The sequence below is a fragment of the Lupinus angustifolius genome, chromosome LG03 (genome assembly GCF_001865875.1).
Source record: "Lupinus angustifolius cultivar Tanjil chromosome LG03, LupAngTanjil_v1.0, whole genome shotgun sequence".
NCBI classification, from domain to species: Eukaryota; Viridiplantae; Streptophyta; class Magnoliopsida; order Fabales; family Fabaceae; genus Lupinus; species Lupinus angustifolius.
In genome coordinates this window covers 14,643,576-14,665,017 of record NC_032011.1, presented here as the reverse complement: position 1 = coordinate 14,665,017, position 21,442 = coordinate 14,643,576, and the positions used below count along the sequence as shown (strand labels likewise).

The 21,442-nt window shown below is 34.1% G+C and overlaps 1 protein-coding gene and 1 long non-coding RNA gene across 8 annotated transcripts; one reads left to right on the top strand and one right to left on the bottom strand.

Moving 5' to 3' along the window:
- LOC109343478 (serine/threonine-protein kinase dst2-like) lies at positions 260–14,454 on the top strand. 7 transcript variants are annotated; one of them, XM_019581784.1, is made up of 17 exons: positions 260–673; positions 964–1,014; positions 1,093–1,329; positions 1,655–1,753; positions 1,951–2,006; positions 2,092–2,203; positions 2,294–2,473; positions 2,714–2,974; positions 3,564–3,776; positions 3,862–4,059; positions 4,162–4,287; positions 4,725–5,009; positions 5,108–5,206; positions 5,539–6,053; positions 6,187–6,219; positions 14,092–14,094; positions 14,441–14,454. In XM_019581784.1, coding segments are annotated over exons 1-16 (2,595 nt in total). In that variant the 5' UTR covers positions 260–544; the 3' UTR covers positions 14,093–14,094; positions 14,441–14,454. The 7 variants fall into 7 exon arrangements, with proteins under 7 accessions (XP_019437329.1, XP_019437333.1, XP_019437330.1 ...); XM_019581788.1 differs by lacking the exons at positions 14,092–14,094; positions 14,441–14,454 and adding an exon at positions 6,722–6,979 and having other exon boundaries at positions 4,725–4,800; positions 4,888–5,009; XM_019581786.1 differs by lacking the exons at positions 14,092–14,094; positions 14,441–14,454 and adding an exon at positions 6,722–6,979 and having other exon boundaries at positions 261–673; positions 1,099–1,329.
- Positions 18,555–20,621, bottom strand: LOC109343477. The gene is made up of 2 exons (XR_002107217.1): positions 20,138–20,621; positions 18,555–19,127 (listed from the first exon to the last, which is right to left on the bottom strand). It is a non-coding gene; the product is annotated as an uncharacterized LOC109343477 (long non-coding RNA).

Genomic DNA, 21,442 nt, shown 5'->3' with positions numbered 1-21,442 from the left:
ACATACCACTAAGTTTTTTGGGACAAAATATTCTGTTCAAACTTATGAATCATAAAATATATATAAGAAATGACTATTTATAAGGAGAACCATCGGTTATTCTCAATCATGTCACTAACCATGTGATACATTAATAAAAATTAAAAATGTAAATATTTATTATTATTTTTATTTTGATTTCAATATTGCCTTTGGTAGATTGATACTCACTTTAGGTAGATCTTTTCCCTCTTATAAATGGCACTTTTCCCACCGTGGCCTTAGAAATTTGTCACAGCCAACCATCTTCTTTATTCACTTCGTGAGTCACATTCCTTATTTCCATTTTCTTCTATTCCAAAAACCCTTTCTATTTTCCAAATCCCTTTCTCTTCAATTTCTCCTCTCTCTCCTATTCCCTCAATTCCTATTCATTCTTCTACCTCTTCCCTCTTTCTCCTCTAACCTTCAATCTTAGGTTAGGGTTAGGGATTTGGGATTTGATTTTCATTCCTTACTCATACTCACTCACAGGGTTGACAAGTTGGGTGACCCTCGCGATTCAATGGAGGCCTCGGCTTCCGCTGCCGCCTCAGCTCGCGGTGCCTCTCTCCACATTCCTCCGTCTCAGTCCCGGAAACAATGGCGCGCTGTTGCCGATCATCATCACTCCACACGAAACCCTGATGATGACGTAATGATTTCGCCTCAAAACACTTGACATTGTCATGAATTATATAGCTTTAGTTTGATAATTTAGTTTTGGGTTGAATTATCATGTATTGATTGATGTGGTTAAAGTTTGAGGTTTCAACCTTACTGTTACTGAGTTTGAACTTTTGATTTTGTTAACAACCTTAATGTATAGTAGTTATGATTGCTTACCTTTTTCACATTACGTATGGGTTGTATGTTGTAGAGGGAACTTGAACACTTCATGTTGTGTTATCTGTTTAATTGATAATTGATATCTGCGATGTGCAGAAGTTAGAAAATGCGAAACCTGAACAATCTGACGAAAGAACTATATATGAGGTACAGTGCTCACACTAGAAGCAGCTTTGCAGTTTTAAGGAATTATGAACCTGAAGATGAGTTCTCCTATTTTTCGAGGTACAGCAAGGAAGAGAGCCCCTTGATGTCAATTTTTGTTCATTAACATTGGATGGAACGTTGGACAATGACATCTTGCAGCAACAGCTTCATAATGTTGTTAGACAAAGACATGAAGTATTGCAGGTGGAGATTGAACTGAAAGCTCAAGTTATTGCTAGAACTGAGATAATGGAAATGCGAAGCACCTTTGATGCTCAACTCAAGGAACATGCGAATAATGCCAGCAAGCTTCAGGTGTAAATTCAAACATCTATATCCATATATTGTTTCCAGAGTCTGAGCTAATGTACCTCCACCTTTGGAAAAATGTTTTTTTCTTCAGAATTTACAAAATCACGCATTTATACATTTACCTATGCCCTTTTATAGTAAGAGCTGGTGGACTACTGGATTATGTCAGTTTCTTTTGATAAGATATTTTGGTACAGCAGTTGCAGCTGTGTTATTTCTGATTGAAGCAAGGGGCATCTTATACTTAAACATCTAACGTTTAAGTTACATGTTTTGCTACTCACAGGAAGTCAGGACTGTCTATTCTAAAACTTAACCGTCATTGCAGGAGCAATTTCATGAAAAGGAGCACACAATTCATGAACTGGAAAGGAAACTGGAAGATAAAGACAGGGAGCTGCATACTATTAAATTAGACAATGAAGCGGTTTGTTGAATTGAAGCTTTCCTTTTTTTAAAGTTTTACTGGATATTAATCTGATTTATATTTTTTTTATTGAATTATGTCTCATCTCTTAGCTTCTAGGTGCTTCATTTGTTGTCTTCATTGCAAGGATATCTTATCCTCCTTCATTGCACTCTTAGTCCATAATGAAGCTTTTTTTTGGGTTACAATCATTTTAGGCTTGGGCTAAACAAGACCTTCTCCGTGAGCAAAGCAAAGAACTAGCAACTTTCAGGTTTTTATTTTATCCAAAATGTACTTATGGGATGTTTAGTCTTTGCATCTGTTCAACATGCATCAATGGCTAAATCCTTTTGCAGAAGGGATCGCAATCATTCAGAAGCGGAAAGAGCTCAGCATATAAATCAGATACATGATCTTCAAGAACATTTCCAAGAAAAAGAGAGTCAGCTTATTGAATTGCAGGAACAAGTACGTGGCTTAGCCATATTTAATTATCTCTATGTTATGTTTCCAAATAGTTGCCGGTTTAAATGGCCTGAAGATGATTCCTTCTTTTAGCAAAGGGTTGCTCAAGAGGCCATTTTGTATAAAGATGAGCAGTTAAGAGAGGCCCAAGCATGGATAGCTCGTGTTCGTGAGATGGATGTTTTCCAATCAACAACAAACCAGACATTACAAGCTGAATTGCGAGAACGCACAGAGCAATGTCACCAGCTCTGGATGGGTTTTCAGAGACAGGTTTGTTCTCTAACTTTTTCCTGCTTTGAACATTATTTTTGTTGTTTTCTTCTTACAAACACATAAATGTATTTAGTTTGTTCCCGGCAATTGTAGGTGCCTATTCTCTAAGTTGTAGGTGCCTATTCTCTAATGCATGTGCCGAATTACTAGTAATATACATTTATTTTCTTTGTATAAGCATGTTTTTACTTTTTGGTCCCTTAGTATAGTATTTAGTTTATTTTTTGGTGTTATTAGTATACAGAGATGGAGAGACTTCATTTGCATACCATTCAGCAACTGCAACTTGAACTGGCTGAAGCAAGAGAGAGGAGTGGGACTTACAGTGATGATTCACAAATGAATTCAAAAAATGATGTAACTCAGTTTGGACAGGACAGTGGAAACCAATTTGACTTAAATGGAGGCAGTGCTTCAGGTGGAAATAATGGCCACCTTTCAAATCAAAGTTCAGATAATGTTCCACCATTTGCATCTTCTAGCAATGCTACAATCCAGGTTTATGCTCTATTATTATTATATATATAGTTTGATTGATAACCGGCTAGTTGTCTACGTGTTTTTATTCCCAGAAATTTAATTTGCAACTAGTTTTTGGAAATGTCCTTTGAACTTTAATGTTGTAGTGTATTAATAATGAATGACTGTTGCATAGGGTTCACCAGTGTATTCCCATAGCATTATCTTTTAAATAAATTAATCTAGTAAGGGAAATGTTTAAGAAAGGGCAAAAGGAAATTTTTCCTTGAAAAGTAGTGTCTTCACATTTTGCAGAGTGTGACCAGATTCCTTTTTTGGTATTTCTTAAACAATGTCCTTAGGGCATTCTTTAACACAACCCATCTTGTAATTAATATATTTACATGGATGCAAAAGCCAGTATTCTATGCCCTCGTTAGTATTAAGGAAGTGGATTTTATAAAACCCGTCTATTCCATTTTTATGATTTGTGAATGACATAAAATATTTTTCAGCCGTTCAAGTGATTATACCTTATAAACTTAGCCTTCTGCTTTGTTGTATGATGTGATGGACAACTGGATTGAATACCAATATACCCTTCTGCCATTTTTGTGGTTATTTTTAGACTGATCATGTTCCTGGTGTTCCCATCACCCCATCGTCTCTACTTGTCCCACCTTCATATCTCCCTCCTGGCCAAGTAACTACATTGCACCCATTTGTTATGCATCAACAAGGAATGCCCAATTCAGTTTCATCTCATGTTCCTCAGTCACATGCTGGACATTTTCACCCTGTGCCGGCAATGACACCTTTGCAGCAATGGCAGAATCAACAGGTATTGAAAGATACAAAATGTTTGGCTGTCTGCATCCCCCTTAGTTTTAGTGATATGCACTATGAGTTTATACTTGTTTCTTTAGGTGGTGTCAGAGGGGTCACAGGTATCCATACAGGGTGGTCCTTCATCGTCCCATAATGATCGAAGTTTGTTGAGTTCTGATGCTCAGTTTAATTATGAAATTAATGGACAAGCACTTCATAGAGACTATTTTGATGCCCACATCCACCAAGATGAGGAGCCACGAAATGTGATTTCATCATCCACCGGGGAGACACAGGTTATATATATATAGTCAATGATTCTTTTATTCACTTAATACAGTTTACTTCTCATGAAATTTGTGTAAGATGCTAATGATAATTAACTGATTTTCTTTAAGGTTCTTCAGTCAGCTGATAAAGGCCAACTTGTAGCTTCCCCACAAGATCAAACCTTACAACAACTTTCTTCACATTTCTCTGATGCATTAAGATTGAACTCATTTGAATTGAATGGTGAAATTAAGGTTTGACGATATTTTTCTTGCCTGATGGATCATTTTATTGTTTGGGCTGTTTTATAAGGTTAGATTGATAAGCTATGTTTGTACTGCTCATGCTTTTCTCAAATGCCTGCCTGCTCGAAGCTAATGATGGAAGCTATGGCTAGTAAATATTTATGTTTCATTTTCATTCCTTGAAGATGTATAGGTTTTATGAGTTCCACTAGAAGCACACAGTAGTCTCTGAATACATCTGCTATGCTTCTGAAAGCTTGCTCAGAAAGCAGCATAACATATTTAGAAGTGGCTTTATGAAATTAATCAAAGCACTTGAACTTTTTTTTTTCATGTATCAATGGCGTGGGTGTCGATTAGAGTGCAGTTACAAAATGCAATTCCAAAATGGCAATGGCCTGGTCTATGTTTCACAAAGATATAAGCTAATATTTTTCTTTGTGCAGGAGCAGAACTCTGTTGCTAATGATGGACCTGAAGTACTAGTTGCAGAGCAAGTTAGTTCTTCTGTCAATGCATCAGGTGTCACAAGCCATAATGTTAATCATAATGAAATGGTGCAAAGCAATTCTACTGAACCAGTCTTGCCTGAAGCATTTGCTTCCACAGGGCAGACAACATCATCAACAATGGCAAGGACTTCAGAGACTTCTCTCCTTGATGAAAGGTCATTATTAGCTTGTATTGTTCGCACTATTCCAGCTGGTGGATGGGTTCGAATCAGCTCAACGGTTAGTGAGTTTAAGTGTGAAATCTTAGACTCTTCTTGAATGATGGCTTTTGTTTTTCTAATCTAATGCAATTTTTATGATTCATGTTTCAAACACAGCTCCCAAACAGACTGGGCAAGATGCTTGCACCACTACATTGGCATGATTACAAAAGAAAGTATGGAAAGCTGGATGATTTTGTTGCTAGCCATCCTGAAGTAAGTTTTTTTGGTTAAAGGTTATGGATTTTAGAGTAATGCGTTCTTTGCAAACAAGTTATGAATCCAAATTATGATCCAATTCAGCTAGACTCGAGGATTTTTTGATGGGATAAATTGTTTGGTACCACTTGTCCATTCTTGATTGGAAAAGAATCCCTACTATTTGATCAAAAATATTGGCTACCTTTTGGCGATCTTCCAAGTTTCATGGAATCATCTGCGTGTTCAAGTCCATATTATATACTGGCAATGTATTTGCATTACAGCCTGGTTTTTTTTGCTTTTTGTGCCGTCTTTGCTTTTAACCTTTTTTCTCCTAATAATTTCAGTTATTTATGATTGAGGGGGACTCTATCCAACTTCGCGAAGGAGCACAGAAAATGGTAGCTGCAGCTGTTGCTAAAGTTGCTGCTGCAGCTGCTGCATCATCTCCTTATTCATCATATATGCCCACTGTGGCAGTTACGCCAATGGCTCAGTCTCATCGCTTGAAGAAAGCTCCTTCAATTGATTCCAAAAATATCAAAGCTGACAAAAGTCTTCAGGAATATGCAGTCATCTCTACAAATATAGGTGAGGATCCCCTAAAACTGGCCGTAATGCAGCATCAGCAATCAAATGGTGTGTTTAGTGTTGCTGGAGGTCTGTCAAATGTCAAAATTTTGAGTAAATCGAAAGATACTCAGGAAATGAACGATCCTCAAAGCAGGACTGTCCACTCTTCTGTACAATTACATGTTGGCAATGGGGGTAGCATTGACAGATCAAGTATGAGCAGTGCCCAAAACCCAGTCTCTGCAAATGGGAGAGTAGTTCAAAGCTTTGCCTTGAAACCACAGTCCAGGTATGCCTCTACATTATCTGCTGAGGATAATATCTGTCATCATGCTGTTATGTCTTATTGTCGATGATGATACATAATAGCTACTAGAAAAAGGGAACTTTGCAAACTGTTTTTTCACTTCTTTTTTTCACAGGGCTACTGGTGCTGCATACCCTTCTCGAAGATAGTGAGTCTTCTTACTTGCATATAAAAATGCTATTTATATTTGCTCGAAATATGCATGGAAAAGTGAAATATTTTTTCCATTGTGTGCTTCAAATTTTCCATGGACAAGTTCAAAATTTGTGTAATAAACTATTACCGAAGTACAATATTACAGAATACTATTGTCCAAAATAAAAATGTTTACCACAGAATGCAAACTTGAGTTATTCATAACAGCTTAGACCATGTGTCTTAGTTTAGTTTGAGATCTAACTTGCATGAGTCATTTATTTTCAATTTTATTTTACATCCGTTTTATTCTATATACGAGCCATGTATTGTTTTTTGAAAAAAAAATGTATGCACTAATAGGATAGGAGTTTTTACACCGTCATTGCATTATTTACTGTTCATATTTATTCATCATTGACTTTTAAATATATAAATGAGCGGTGTAACAATGTATAAATTTTTATTTTTTTTCATGCATTTGTAATTTAACATACTGTTTATGTTTTTGACAGGAAACATGGAGGAGCTCAGATTGTCCTACCTTAATTAAGGCATGGATGGGGAACCATGTATGATGTTTATCTGATTTGTGGGACAATGTTTTGGAAGCACTGACAGAGTAATATTGTGTCCTGAGCAAGTTGTTATTTATAATGTTTCTTCGGTTGATATTATCAGTTCAATTTCTGGGTTTTCAAGATCTATGTATTGATTCACATACTAAGTATCACACTTGCGTATTGCAAGTAGTATATGGATTTTACTTGAGGTCGTTGTTCAGGAACATTTTAAACAGTCTTCTAAATTTCATTATATAGGTTTCTATTTTAATGAGTTTGATATTTTAAACAATCTTTTAAATGTTTTGTGTTGATCTATCTATGAACTTAGGAAAATGATTATCTGATTATTTAGAAGAAAAATCATTCAAATAACTTATGAAGCATAATGACCACTTTATACTAAGTCTGTCAAATGGCTCAAAATATATGTAAAAGAATGTGAAGTTCTGAATAGTTCTTGGAACAGATTGTATTTCTTGGCGATTACACATTTATTTATGAAACTGTAATAGTACTTGTATACGTACAATGTACCCACTATCTGATTATATTCAGGTTTTCTTGTTTATTTCATATTGTGTTTTAGGAATACCCCTGTACATTACAATAAAGGTTTTTTGGAATACCCCTGGACCCCGGATTAAAATGAATTTTTGTTGTTGTAAGCTTTCTATCTTATTTATAAAATATTACTATACTTTTTATTTCTCCCTTTGCAGAATTTAGTACGAAATAATTATAAGCCTCAACCATCTATAACATCCTATTTTTGTTAGCAAAATATGTGTGGAAGCTTAAAAATTACATTACAGCTGGAATTTCTTTACGAAAAGAATATCTCTTAAAATATTATTTTAATTAATAATATATAGTGAAAATACACTAAGGGAATAGAAAGGTTTGGAACTTTGGATAGATGTAAATGCATGAGAATGGATGACCCTAAACTTAATTCTATGGAATATGGATTCTTTAAAATAAGAAGACACCAAATTGTATATTTATTTTACCTTATTCCATTATAAAATCTGAATATTAAATAAAATTTTAGTATCTATATATTATGTGTGTAAAGTTTTTTACATGGATGATATATTATTTGTCAAATATGTATATTAATTTTATTTAATTAAGAGTTAATATGATTAACATGTTAATAGTGAATAAATGATAGGTTGACACAGTAAAAATTGCTTACATTATTGATATTAAATACATAATATAATAATAGCTAATGACTCCTAAATTTTGTGTAGCTTGCGATAGCATCAATAAATTGTGATGCACTAAAACGACATCGTTTTTGTGAAGTGGGCGAATGTAGGCACGCGCCCCTTGTAGCTTCTTAAGATGGCGTCGTTGTAAGAAAAGAATGTGAACTTATTCTGCAACAAGTTACAGGAGAACAGAGCGAGAGAGAAAGAAAAGAAGAGGGAAAAGAGAAGATGGGGTATGTGCTAAGAGTGAGATTGGCTTCGTTCTTCGCTGGAGCTGCAACGGCGTCGTTTGGTGCTCTCTACATTCTTCATCAGGATTACAAGGTTGCCCACAAATCCTTCAAGCAACAGGTACTTTCAACAACATAAAAAACTCATCAATTTTCCATTTTTTTGTCATTAATATTCTTCCAGGATATTTCATATTTATGTTATTTGTTAATTTTATTTATCATGTCATTTGTAACGCCTGTTTATTGGTACAAGTTGTGGTTAGTAATTAGATTAACATATTTATTATAATTGTTTTTGGATGAAAAGCAAGGAATAATGGAGAAGTTGATGTTGAATTGAATTGAGTTTTGGAAATGTCAAGATATAAAAATGTTGCAATAGGCATGAACCTGTTCTGTGTTGCCACCGCCGTTAATGCATGCATAGGGCAAAATGATAATTTTGCATTTGGGATTGATGAATATATATTCATTGTTGCATATAAATTTTATAAATGTGTCAATTTCCATGGCAAATTTACTCCCTTTGGGTAACTTAAAATGTGCCCTAGGGCACAGGTTAGAAAAGCCGTAAGTGAAAAAATGAATGTCTGTGTGCAATGGGTGTAGCAACAGTGTACTCATTCTGATGATCCCAAGGTAGCAAATTTGAGGGTGAATTTTTTATTTCTTCAAATTTGGATGGTAGTTGTCTTTTTGTTTGTGGTATGAGACTATGAGTGAGTATTAAGGGAGTTACTTGCACTAACTGTGAGGAAAAGGGATTACATGGTTTAACTAGTTTTTTGGTCTGATACCATGTCCCTGTATCTGGAAATCACTTTGGACTCCCACTAATCCAAGTTGAGCTAAGAAAACCCATTTAAGGGGATGAAGCTTTCATGGGACCTGTTTTTTCCTTCACAACGACTGAATAACACCTTGCTTAAGGGAAACCGGTCATTCTTCCCAGTTGGACTTGCATTGGTCTGTTACGTGTTTTAACTTGGGTTTGGGACTCGACCCAGGATTATCTTTTATTGACTGTTAGCAGGACTTTTTTAGGGCAACAGGAAGCTCTTGGTTAGGGAAGGATATTCCCGAGGGGCATTTTGAGTTTGAATAATTGTGAGGCAATCATGAAATTCTGGTCATATTTGCTTTCCGTTATGCATAATGAGATTGGCGCAACGATAAGATTGTTGCTTAGTGACAATGAGATCTCGGGTTCAAATCCTGGAAACAGTCTCTCCGTTTGTGGAGGTAAGGCTGCATACATCTTCCTTTTCCACACCCCACTGAGTGAAAGCCTCGTGCACTGAGTTGTCTTTTTTTATGCAGAATAAGTATAGTCTGTCAGATGTCCAAATTCATTAGAGTTTAGAGGTCATTCTCCATTCACAGTAACCCGAGTCTTTACATGTCGCAATAAGAATATGATCATTCATACTTTCATCTGTATATATTTTTTGACCTTGCCTTTAGTTAGCACATCTTAAACAGTCAAGTCTGACTGCTCTTTCTGTTACCAGGTTTGTCTATATTTCCTATCCACCCTGGGTCGGACTCTCCCTTTCTTTTTTTCAATTTTATTATGTTGTCATAAGATTCTTTTTATTGTCTTGCATCATAAGGCTGTAGACATATTTTCTCTCTTTTGCTGCTTTCCAGAAGACCTTGTCATGTTCTCCAGCAGATTCATTTTATTCCAATAATTTGGCTCCATTGGTTTTCTATCTTAAGTTCTTAGATGGATATATGTAAAGTCACAAACTAGTCTTATTTTTGTGTGTTTTAATATTGTTTGCCAGGCAAACATAACGAGAAACATTTTCGGCGAAATGCTTCTTATGACTTGTGGACTTTAAATTAGAGGTGGACATGGGCTGACCTAGGCTAGACTTTACCTAAATACACCTAGGCATGTTTTGTAATGTGTTAGCCTAAGCCTAACCCTTTGCTTGTCTTTGTTTTTTTATGAAAATATAAAGTATGGTCTGACTCTAAATCCAGTTTAAATGCACACATTGCAAGAAGGCATTCATATAGGCCATGAAACTTGAAGTTTTTTAACCAGATATAACTTTTAATTAAATAATTAATCATGTAAAATACAAATGCATTATACAAATAATGTAATATATGCGTAGTTAGCTACTAAGCAATGTAAATAAATAGTCTGACTTAGTAGGGTAAAGACACTTTTCTAAAGACAGCCTTACCCTAAATAAGCTAGGCTATAGGCCTCCGATGAGTTGCCTGATCTATTCCCACCGTACTTTAAATAAAGGATAAATCTAATCAGCATGGTTCACAAGTAGTTGCTGATTTAGAATACTAACTTCAGTTTTTACTTTAATCACAATACCTTGGGGAGAATGATGACAAATTGACAACAACTCCTGAAAACTGTAAATAATTGAATAATTCACCTGTTGCACCATGCTGCTGTGTCTCGTATGTATAGTGAACTGATTGTAAACATGCAGCAAAGTCTATTGGCACAAAAAGAGTTTAAATTCAAGGGGTGTGATTTCAGTGCATGGCAAAATTTCAAAGTTAGGTCTGAGTGGTTGGGATATAACAGTCGTAAAATGTCGCGTTTCCCACCTACAAATCAAAGCTTTATCATTTTTCCTATGAATGAGTCTTGCTTCACTGTCTCAATCCTTATTAATTATTTTAAGCTTTCTTGCGTATTAGCAGCCATCTCCTCTCTCCCTACTTCAATTAATGACTGAATGTTATTCGCTTTTCCAGATTAAAGACCACCATGAATCACTGGACAGTCGAATTTCTTCGTTGGAAAAACTGAAGCAAACTGAAACTCCACAACAGGTGGAAGCAACAGAATAAGTCTCCAGAATGTTTTGAGGCATTCGTTATAGTGAATTGTTGAAATGTTGTTACTGAATGTACTATCTATGAAAAGTGTTGTTGCTGTCTACTCATCCTGAATAAGCTCAATTTAACTCATTTTTATGGCATGTGGCTGAAGTTTTAACCCGAAGAGTAAGGATCAGTTCTGTATCCAAATGTAATTTGGATTATTTTTTGAGCCTCTGCATTTAGTTGAAGTCTCTGTTATCTTGTCTTGGGTGAGTAATGAATATTTTTTAGATGCGTTTTTTTATTGTGTCTATTTACAATGTGTGGCTTGATGATAACTATGTATTGAATAATTACATGTTTAGTTGTCCAACTTGAGGGTGAATCTTTGGTAGGGTTTTGGTGTATGGACTTAAGTCATGTGTTCATACCCTATTGCTGTCTTATGGACTTGGAGTCACGGTTTCATATGGTCCTCGGACTTCAATAGGTGGGAGCCTCTACGTCATCCTTTTTTGTTGTTTAATTTCGATGAAATTAAAATGATTTCTCAAAAGCGGATTCCTTAGTTTAGTACTTTAGAACATATATTGTAGTTTAAGAGGGAGAAGTGTGACAAAGACAAGATTATTTTCCGTTCTCTTCCTAGATGAATTGTCAATTGAGTGACAAATTCTGTGTGTATCGATGTTTTTATTGTGACAAATTATTATTTTCATATATACACGATAATGTGAAACCCTTGCATTATATGGAGCTAGTTATCAAACAATTGTATAATTTAAACATTAATTGACAATATAAGTAATACACTCCTTTAGTTATTGCCTAACATTTTTCTTATAAATAAAGTATATACAACATCTACTCCCAATTTTGATTATGGAATATGAAAAGAATCCAACCAAAGAAGTCAAGGCATATCAAGTGTCTTGCAGGATATTAAAAAAATGAGGGATCCATATACTTTAAGAAACCGACTCTTCATCCTACCCATTAATTTTTAAGGAAATCCAATATTTTAAATTAGTGAGTACATTTAAATTATTAAATTCTCTAGAATTTATGTCTATGATGGAGTAAGTAGATGTTCACTCTTAAAAAGAAATGTGTTAGTAGAAAAGTTGAGGTAAATGCTTATGGAGAGGTTTTGTCTCTCTTAATTGTCAGAGCACATCTGATGTATCATAAAGTGTCACTCTATATGATACTGCTTATGATTGGTTGTAAAAAATGTATCGAAGTTAAAAAAGTAATGATCAAGTATTTTTCTAACCAATTATAAATAATGACACATGGAGTGATACATTTTTATGGGACAGTAGATGTTCATCCATAATTGACAGTCTCTTATTCGACTGACAACTGCATTGTTTTGGCTTTTTTTGTATGTTAAAAACTTAAAATTATAAAAAAAACACTCTCTCAAATTATATCAAGGAAAGAGAAGACTTAAAAAAAAAGATATAGTAAATAAACACTTTGTATCAAACCTAATTATTAAATTTTGTATCAATTTAATATTTATGTATTATCAGTAAAGATATTTGCATGATCAATATATTATCTATATTTTATATATGTATTATAATGATATAAATACTAAATGATAAAATAATAGTATAAAATTTCTCATTTTTTATTTATTTATGAAAGTTTTGTAATTGCCAACACTTTATTAGCTTATGTATACACAAGTTAAGCATAGGTTCATCTGTGCAGATATAAGTTAAAACTCTCACTTTCTTTAACGTTAGCTCTCTTAAAAAGTGACATATGAATCCTTTATATGGATAGGAGGAGGAATTGTATACTGAAACATGAATGGTATAACGTATCTCTTATCATTTGCATATTTTTTTCAATATGATCAACAATTATGTGATGATATTGTTTTATTATACTTACAAATTATATAAATTAATTTCAAATCACCAATTTGTCTCATTCATGTAAATATTATTTTCCTACTTTTAAGATTAACTATTCAGACTTAGAGTTTTTCTTTAATAATTTATTCCTTGAGGCAATTTTAGATGATTTATTGCATCAATTTCGCTCACAATAGTTCTTAAGAAAATGTGTTGGATTAGATTATTATGACCGGTGAAACCCTTTCTAATTGAAATTTAGTAAACTATTTTTGAATTAAAGATGAGATATTTGAAATATCTGACGTGAAAATTTAAAATCTTAGTCAATTGCAAATGTCAATACCCTTTTCTCACTTCATATCCATATTTCTTGCTTTTGAATGGTTTAATATACTACACTTTCTATTTTGAATTCTAGATATATTAAAAACTTTTATCCACATACATGGTAATATTTATCTTATATAAATGAACCTAACACTAATATTGGATAACAATCTTCTATGAAGTACTGACACCTCTTCTTATAGAGGTCTCACCGTGTCTAACGTGCATTTCAAATTGACACTCTTTTGATACCTCTTCCACATTTTGATGGACTTATTCTTCCTTAAAGATAGCTCTTTTACTTTGTAAATTAATTATTATTTTCTCTTTATTTTGTTAATAAGCAGACCTATTATTCAGGTCTTTTGATTATGTTTTTGTTTTCATTTCTTTTCAAGTTGTAAAAGGCTTATATAAGTCGAAGTCTTCTATTGAATAAAGAAAGGAATTTCAGTTTCTACAATTGGCATTAGAGGTGATTAAGAAGCCTGACTTCAAGAGTAAGAAAAACACAGAGTGAGATTGAGAGTCAAAGCAGGAGTGAGTAGCAATGTTGAATGAAGGACAAAATTTATCGAGTATCCCCATGTTTGATGGTGATTATGATCACTTGAGTATGTTGATGGAGAATTTACTTCGCTCCAAGGAGTGGTGGCATCTCATTGATCCATGATACATTGAGTTGGGAGAACATGCAAAGGAGAGTGATTCCCAGAAAATGGTAAGAGCATATATGAAATTAAAAGACCTCAAAGTTAAAAGTTATCTATTCTCAGCCATAGATAAGAGTATTTTGAAGACAATTTTACGAAAAGACACATCTGCGCGACTCTAGGAATCATTGAGAAAAATATATCAAGGAAGTGAAAGGGTACAGAGAGCACAATAGCAAGCTCTTAGGAGAGAATTTGAGATCCTTGAAATGAAAGAAGGATAATCTATTGATGAATATTTTTCCAGAGTCATGCCAATAGAAAACAACATGTGCAACAACGGAGAGGCACTACAAGACATTCAAATTGTCGAGAAGATTTTGAGGACTCTCACTGAGAGATTCAATTACATAGTTGTCTCGATAGAAGAATCAAAAGACATAGATCGCCTCACTGTCGATGAACTTCAAAGTTCACTCATTCACGAACAAAAGTTTCGAAGAAAAATCAAGGAAGAAGAACAAGTGCTCAAAGTAAGTCAAGAAGAAAAGATTAGAATAGGAAGAGGGAGGAGCACGTTTGGAGGTTACCGGGGACGAGGACAAGGGAGATCAACACTTAATAAAGCAACAATAGAGTGCTTTGAGTGTCACAACAAGGACACTTCCAATATGAATGTCAAGATTAGGAAAGTAAAGCCAACTTTGTTGAACACGAACATGAAGAAGAGCTGCTACTTATGGCATAAATTAAAGAACAAAAATCAACAAGAGAAGAAGTTTGGTTCTTGGATTCTAGATGCAGCAATCACATGAGTGGAAATAAAGAATGGTTCACAGGTCTAAACGAAGGCTTTAAGCAAACAGTAAAATTAGGAAATGATAGTCGTATTGTAGTGATGGGGAAATGAAGTGTACGATTGTGCATAAATGGAATAATTCAGGTAATTATCAATGTTTACTATATTCCTGGACTTAAGAATAACTTGTTAAGTGTTGGGAAGTTACAGGAGAAAGGGCTCACCATCTTGATCCAAAATGGCACTTACAAAGTTTTTCATCCTAAAAATAGATTGATCATTCATTCAGATATGAGTGGAAATAGAATGTTCTATTTCATAATTGAGATGAAGTCAAATCTTCATAAATTCCTACAAGTTGAAACTGATGATGAATCACAATTATGACATTCACAGTTTGGACATCTCAACTACAAGGGGCTCAAAACTTTTGCATATGGAGGAATGGTTGAAGGACTGCCTACTGTAAAACCCCCACAAAAGTTGTGCACACATTGTCTCATCGAAAAGCAGCATCGAGATCCCATCCCTAAAAGAAATATTTGGAGAGCAACACACAAATTACAACTTGTGCATTCAAACATTTGTGGTCCTATTAGTCCAACTTCAAGCAGCAATAAAAGGTATATTTTGAGTTTTATTGATGACTTTACACATAAAACTTGGATATATTTTTTGAACCAGAAATCAGAAGAACTTGAGGCGTTCAAAAGCTACAAAACATGGGCTGAAAAGGAGGCGGGAATAAGAATCAAGTGCTTGAGAACGGATAGAGGAGGTGAATACAACTCAAAGGAGTTCACAGACTTTTGCTACACTCATGGGATCGCTCGACAACTAACAACAACATACACTCCTCAACAAAATGGTGATGCCGAGCATAAGACCATAAGGATCATAAATACAATGTGCTCGATGTTAAATGAGAAACAAATGCCAAAATAATTCTGGGATGAAGCAACAAATTGGTTGATTCACATCCTTAATAGATATCCAACATCATCTCTTATAAACATGACCCCACAAGAAGCATGGACTAGATGCACGCCAAAAGTTGATCATTTTTTAATATTCAAATGTCTTGCTCACGTACACGTTCTAGATCAAAGAAGAAGAAAGCTAGATGACAAAATAGGGATGTAAAATTTGAAAAAGATGCAGGCTAGACGTGGGAACAAAGCAAAGAAGAAATGCAATCAATTTCGTTAGATTGGGGAGATAATAAAATTGATTCTAACAAAGAATTAGAGTTAGAAGAAAATTCTAATTCTAACAATGCAGGTAACACACCATCACAAACAAGAGGAAATTTCTCTACTTCATCAAGTGAAAGTGAACCAATTTCACTATAAGAAAGGCCTCGTAGAGCTCCTTCTTGGATTTCAGATTATACAACAGGAGAAGGACTCTCAGAGGAAGAAGAAACAATGATGATGATAATAGCAGAAGATGATCCAATCACATACAATGAAGTTGTTAAAGAAAAAATGGAGAGAGGCGATGGTTGAAGAGATTGATTCAATAGAGAAAGATGGCATGTGGAAACTCACAACCTTGCCAAGAGGAGTCAAAGCCATTAAAGGTAAGTGGATCTTCAAAACCAAGCTTAATGAGCATGGTGATGTAAAGAAGCACAAAGCAAAATTGGTAGCCAAAGGCTATGCGCAACAATATGGGATTGACTATACAATGGTGTTTGCTCCAATAGCTCGCTTGGACAAAATAAGGCTTATCCTAGAAAGTGTAACCCAAAATAAATGGGCAGTATACCAGTTACATGTCAAAAGTGCATTTATTCAAGGAGAACTTGAAGAAAAGGTGTTTGTACAACAACCTGTTAGCTTTGAGAAGAAGGGAGAAGAAGAAAAATGTATATAAACTATACAAAGCTCTATACAGACTAAAGCAGACCCCACACGCATGATACAACCGCATAGAATACTACTTCATTAAAGAGGGCGTCGAAAGGTGTGCGTCTGAGCATACTCTATTTACAAAAGAGAATGAGGGAGGTAAATTCTTGATTGTGAGTCTTTATATTGATGAGTTAATTTATACTAGGAATAATAACATTATGTGTCAGTAATTTAAGATATCAATAACGATTAAATTTGACATGTCTGATTTGGGAATGATAAGATATTTCCTTAGTGTAGAAGTTACATAAAATTCGAAGGGGATATTCATGTGTCAAAGAAAATATGCAAGAGAAGTCCTACAAAGGTTTGGCATGTCTGACAGCAAATCTGTTGGGAATCCTATTGTACCGGACACAAGGCTTTCTAAGGATGAGAATGGTACCAAGATTGATTCACCAATGTTTAAACAAGTTGTTGGAAGGCTAATGTACTTAACAACAACTAGACCAGACATTATGTTTGCAGTAAGCTTGATTAGAAGATATATGTCCTCTCCAACTGAGGAGCATTGGTGTGCAGCAAAGAGGATATTAAGATATATTAATGGCACAATCGAGATGAGAATTTTCTACAAACGTGAAAGCATTACATACTTGGTAGCATACACGGATAGTGACTTCGTAGGAGATCATAATGACAGAAAAAGTACTTTAGGATTTGTATTTCTTCTTGTTGGAGGAGCAGTCTCTTAGTCATCAAAGAAGCAGCCTGTAGTGACATTATCTATAATTGAAGTTGAGTACATTGTTCCAGCTTCTTGCGCTTATTAATACATTTGGCTTATGAGGCTGCTTGAAAAACTTGGGCATAAAGGAGAAGAAAACAACCTAATGTACTGTGATAACTGTTCAACAATATAACTATCAAAGCACTTTGTGTTCCATGGCAAGAGTAAATACATAGATGTGAAGTTTCATTTCTTGAGGGACTTGGTGAATGGAGGAATATTGAAATTGAGATATTGTAATACTCAGAATCAAATTGTTGAGATTATGACAAAACCTTTGAAGAAAGAACAATTTATCAAACTTAAGGGGAGGCTGGGTTTGATGTCTGCAAGAGAAGTAAGTTGATTTACTTATAGTAATCAGCTTAAAGGAGAGCTTGATGTACTTATTCTTCTTTAAAGATAGCTCTTTTACTCTGTATTAAATTAGTTCTTATTTTCTCTCTATTTTGTAATAAGGAGGCCTATTATTTAGTGTCTTTTGATTATAATTATCTTTATGTTTTGATTTCTTTTCAAGTTATAAAAGGCTTATTTAAGTTGTAGTCTTCTATTGAATAAAGCAAGGAATTTCAGTTTCTACACATATTTATTGAGGTGGCCAATTTAAAATTAATTTTTATGGGTTCTAATACTTAAGTTTTACCTGCCCAACACCCTAAATTGACCTGGCCTTTTCTCATACATTAAGAAAGTGAGTTGTGATTCAATACTTTGATACCAATTTAAAACATTATAATTTCTAAGGCAAGTTTTTTTATGTGAACACTCAATTTCGTTCGACCTATATACCAAGTGAATGTTTTTTTTAAACCAATTCTTGTGTCACTGAGGAAATTACGATGATGTATAGAATTAAATTATCACATGCTAGACTGTAACATAAGATATATTGCAAATACTCATAGACAACTCATTTTTAACTTTTTATGATAAAATGGTATTCATTGAATTAGTTTTAATACACAAACCAACTACCAAGTGCTAAAGATAATATTTTGTCCTGGTGTTTCGCATTCACCAATTTTTTTTATTTAAATGATATTTTTTGGACACTCACTGTTTTCCATCTTTATAATCAACTTCAAAATATCGGTTGTTTACTTATGTTACTGTTACTTGATCTTTAAGCTTTTTAATCTCCATAAACCAAACTTAAAACCCAAACAAATTTAGCTTATAAACCAAAAGTGATTGAAAATAATACAAACCACACTTTCCTATGTGTCACTAATAATCAATTGAGACCCAATCCATTATAATTTCCTGCCAATACATTAATAATTCAAGAAGGCTAGTTCAAAAAAAAAAAAAGATACTTCCAAAGTGCACATTGATCCAAACCATGATTCTTTTGTCTAGGAATTGCATGAGTTCAAAACTAACTTTCTAAATTGTATGAATGATTTGCAATGTCATGCCGATTTGGACAACCCCAGTGCAATGATAGAAACCCATATTATCATAGAAGTTTGCTTCTTCTTTGGTCCTGGAAGTTGTGGCAGAGAAGAAAGGTCAAGTGTTTGTGCTGGTCCATTCATCTTAAAGCTCCAACCCATGATGTAATGAGAGCTAGCAGGCAAACCAGTTGATGCAGAGAACCCAACATACAAAGTATCATGAAATATTGTTGAAAGATCCATAACAAAGGACAATATTGGTTTTTTGGGTTTGGAAGAAGTTCGTGAAATAGTAACACTGATAAGGCTTTGTGAAGAATCATAATCAACCCAAGCTAGTATTGTTTTACCGCTTTTGAATGTGAGATTTCGCTTAGTTGATTCATTAATATAATAACCTGCAGTAACAGATGGATTGGACTGCAAGCTATTGATGTCAATTCCAACATGGTTAGCATTGATATCACCAAACTAAAAGTCTTGAACAGTATCAAACTCAACAGCAAAAAGATGATTAGAAAAGTTACCAATATCAGATAAATTAAGAAGACCAAGATATTAACTAAGGCTGTTACAAAGGCACACCAAGAATCAGAATGGTATAGAATATGTTACAAATGCACTAATGATCAGAATAAGTGTAAAGAGTAATGAGCCACCAAAGGCTATCAGGAGTCACTAGGGAGGCAGGAATCAGTCACTTCAGTTACAATCAGATATTAATGTTTCAGTTATGTATTCCAGCAGGTATAGCAAGTAATCAACCATGCAGAATTACTTCAGTTACACACAAAATCACAATTATTGATATCAATATATAATCAGACAGCTAGTAGCAGCCCAAGAGGTTTTCGGTAAACCCTCAATCAATATAAAGAGAAAAATCAGATTACTCAGAGGCAAAAAAAAAATTAAAGACATCATGGCATATTGATATCATGCATAATACATAACATTGAGAGAGATATAGCTATCACAAAAATCAAAGAGATATCACACAATTATCAAAAAGAGGATAGAGCATTTAGAACACACATCACAGTGAGAGAAGGAGAGCAACCCATACACACACACAAAAAACAACACAGTTACTATAACTCACATATACTCAAGCATCCAAAATATACACACACACTGAAACCAAAAAGTTCAGGCACTGATCCATCACACATAGCCCATATACACGTATCACGAATCAGAGGACATCACACAAATACAAAAAAAAAACAACCAAAAACATAAGGCCAACCTCCAAAGAGCAAAGACTGGTAAGTTAATCATCCCTTTACTTACATAATTGCAAGCAAAAGCATATTTGTTATCCAGTTAGTATCACAAACATAAAAAATAACACACATTCAGTAAGCATGCTTATAAGCATTTAGTTAATTGATGAAGTAAATTTTACCTCATGCCGACATCATCTACTATGAAAATTCCCTACTCGACTTAGCCGTCATGGACCTTGAAGTGGTCTGAAGGCGTAATTCAGGAGCCAGGGTCAATACTGACATCACTCTATTTTTGTACCGTTCAAGAGCTTGAACCAATTCAATCCACCATAGAGGAGAGTATACAAAATCCTCCCTATCCATGTATTACTCATACGAAAGAACCCACTAGTTTCATCAAAGAAGAACCCATTCAACGAAACATCTTTAAAAAAAATCAATATGTCAAACCACTATAGCCACCAGAGAGAAGAGCCGAACCACCATAAGCCATCAAAGAGAAGAAGCGAACCACCATAGCCACCAGTTTGAAGTCGTCGGCAACCTGGGCCATTACTACCGCTGGAGTGAAAGTAGAAGATAATGGAGGAAAGGCTTGATTTAGGGATTCCATTCCCTTTTGGCCTCCTTCACGTGTAAATGGGGGTAACCCCTCTAATTAACTTCATGCGTTTTTATTTCTTTCGATTATTATTTTTGATCTATTTGCTGTGAAATTGTAATGAATTGAAAAGTACCCGTTATTAGACAATATCTTATATATTAACTATTTCTAATCACTCTGAAAATGGGATGATATTAATATCGTCTTTAAACTATTAATTTCATTTAAAAAATAATTAAAAATTATTTTATTATCTAAGTTATTATGGAATTTTTATAGTAATATTATGGTTCGAGTCGTCTTTAACTTTTCTGAAAATAGGAAGAATCTATTACCAATATCATCTCTAAGCTATTAATTCCATATATAAAAATAATTCTAAAACTATTATATTACTTAATTTCATAATTACGAAAATTGATGCAACGTTATCTTATTAATCAAATATGACATTTTTATAGTAATGTCATGGCTCGAGTTGTCTCTAACTTTTCAGGTCTACGACCAAAGCTATTAATTCCATATAAAAGTATAATCGAAAACTATTTTACCTAAATGAATTATGGAATTTTTATTATAAGGTTATGGTTCGAGTTATCGAAAATTGGAATAAGGTCTATGACCAATACCATCTCTAAACTATTAGTTCCGCCGAATTAAAACAATTATATATTTTAAGTAATTTCAAATTAATCAACTCAACAAATCAATACTTTCAAATCTATCGATGTTTTCCAAATCAAACCAAATCGAACGAATTAACCAAACAATTTTTTAACCAGAACTATGTAGTCTTGATTTCCCCATTACGTAGGAGCATGATGAACTCTTGTCACACACAAATATAAAAAATTAAAAATATTTTGTTGTAATAATT

Excerpts from the sequence above, each read along its gene's own strand:
- LOC109343478 (XM_019581784.1), top strand. The coding sequence starts at position 545 with ATGGAGGCCTCGGCTTCCGCTGCCGCCTCAGCTCGCGGTGCCTCTCTC. Across the intron at positions 2,007-2,091 it reads AAAGAACTAGCAACTTTCAG|AAGGGATCGCAATCATTCAG; the intron begins GTTTTTATTTTA and ends ATCCTTTTGCAG. Across the intron at positions 2,204-2,293 it reads TTATTGAATTGCAGGAACAA|CAAAGGGTTGCTCAAGAGGC; the intron begins GTACGTGGCTTA and ends TCCTTCTTTTAG.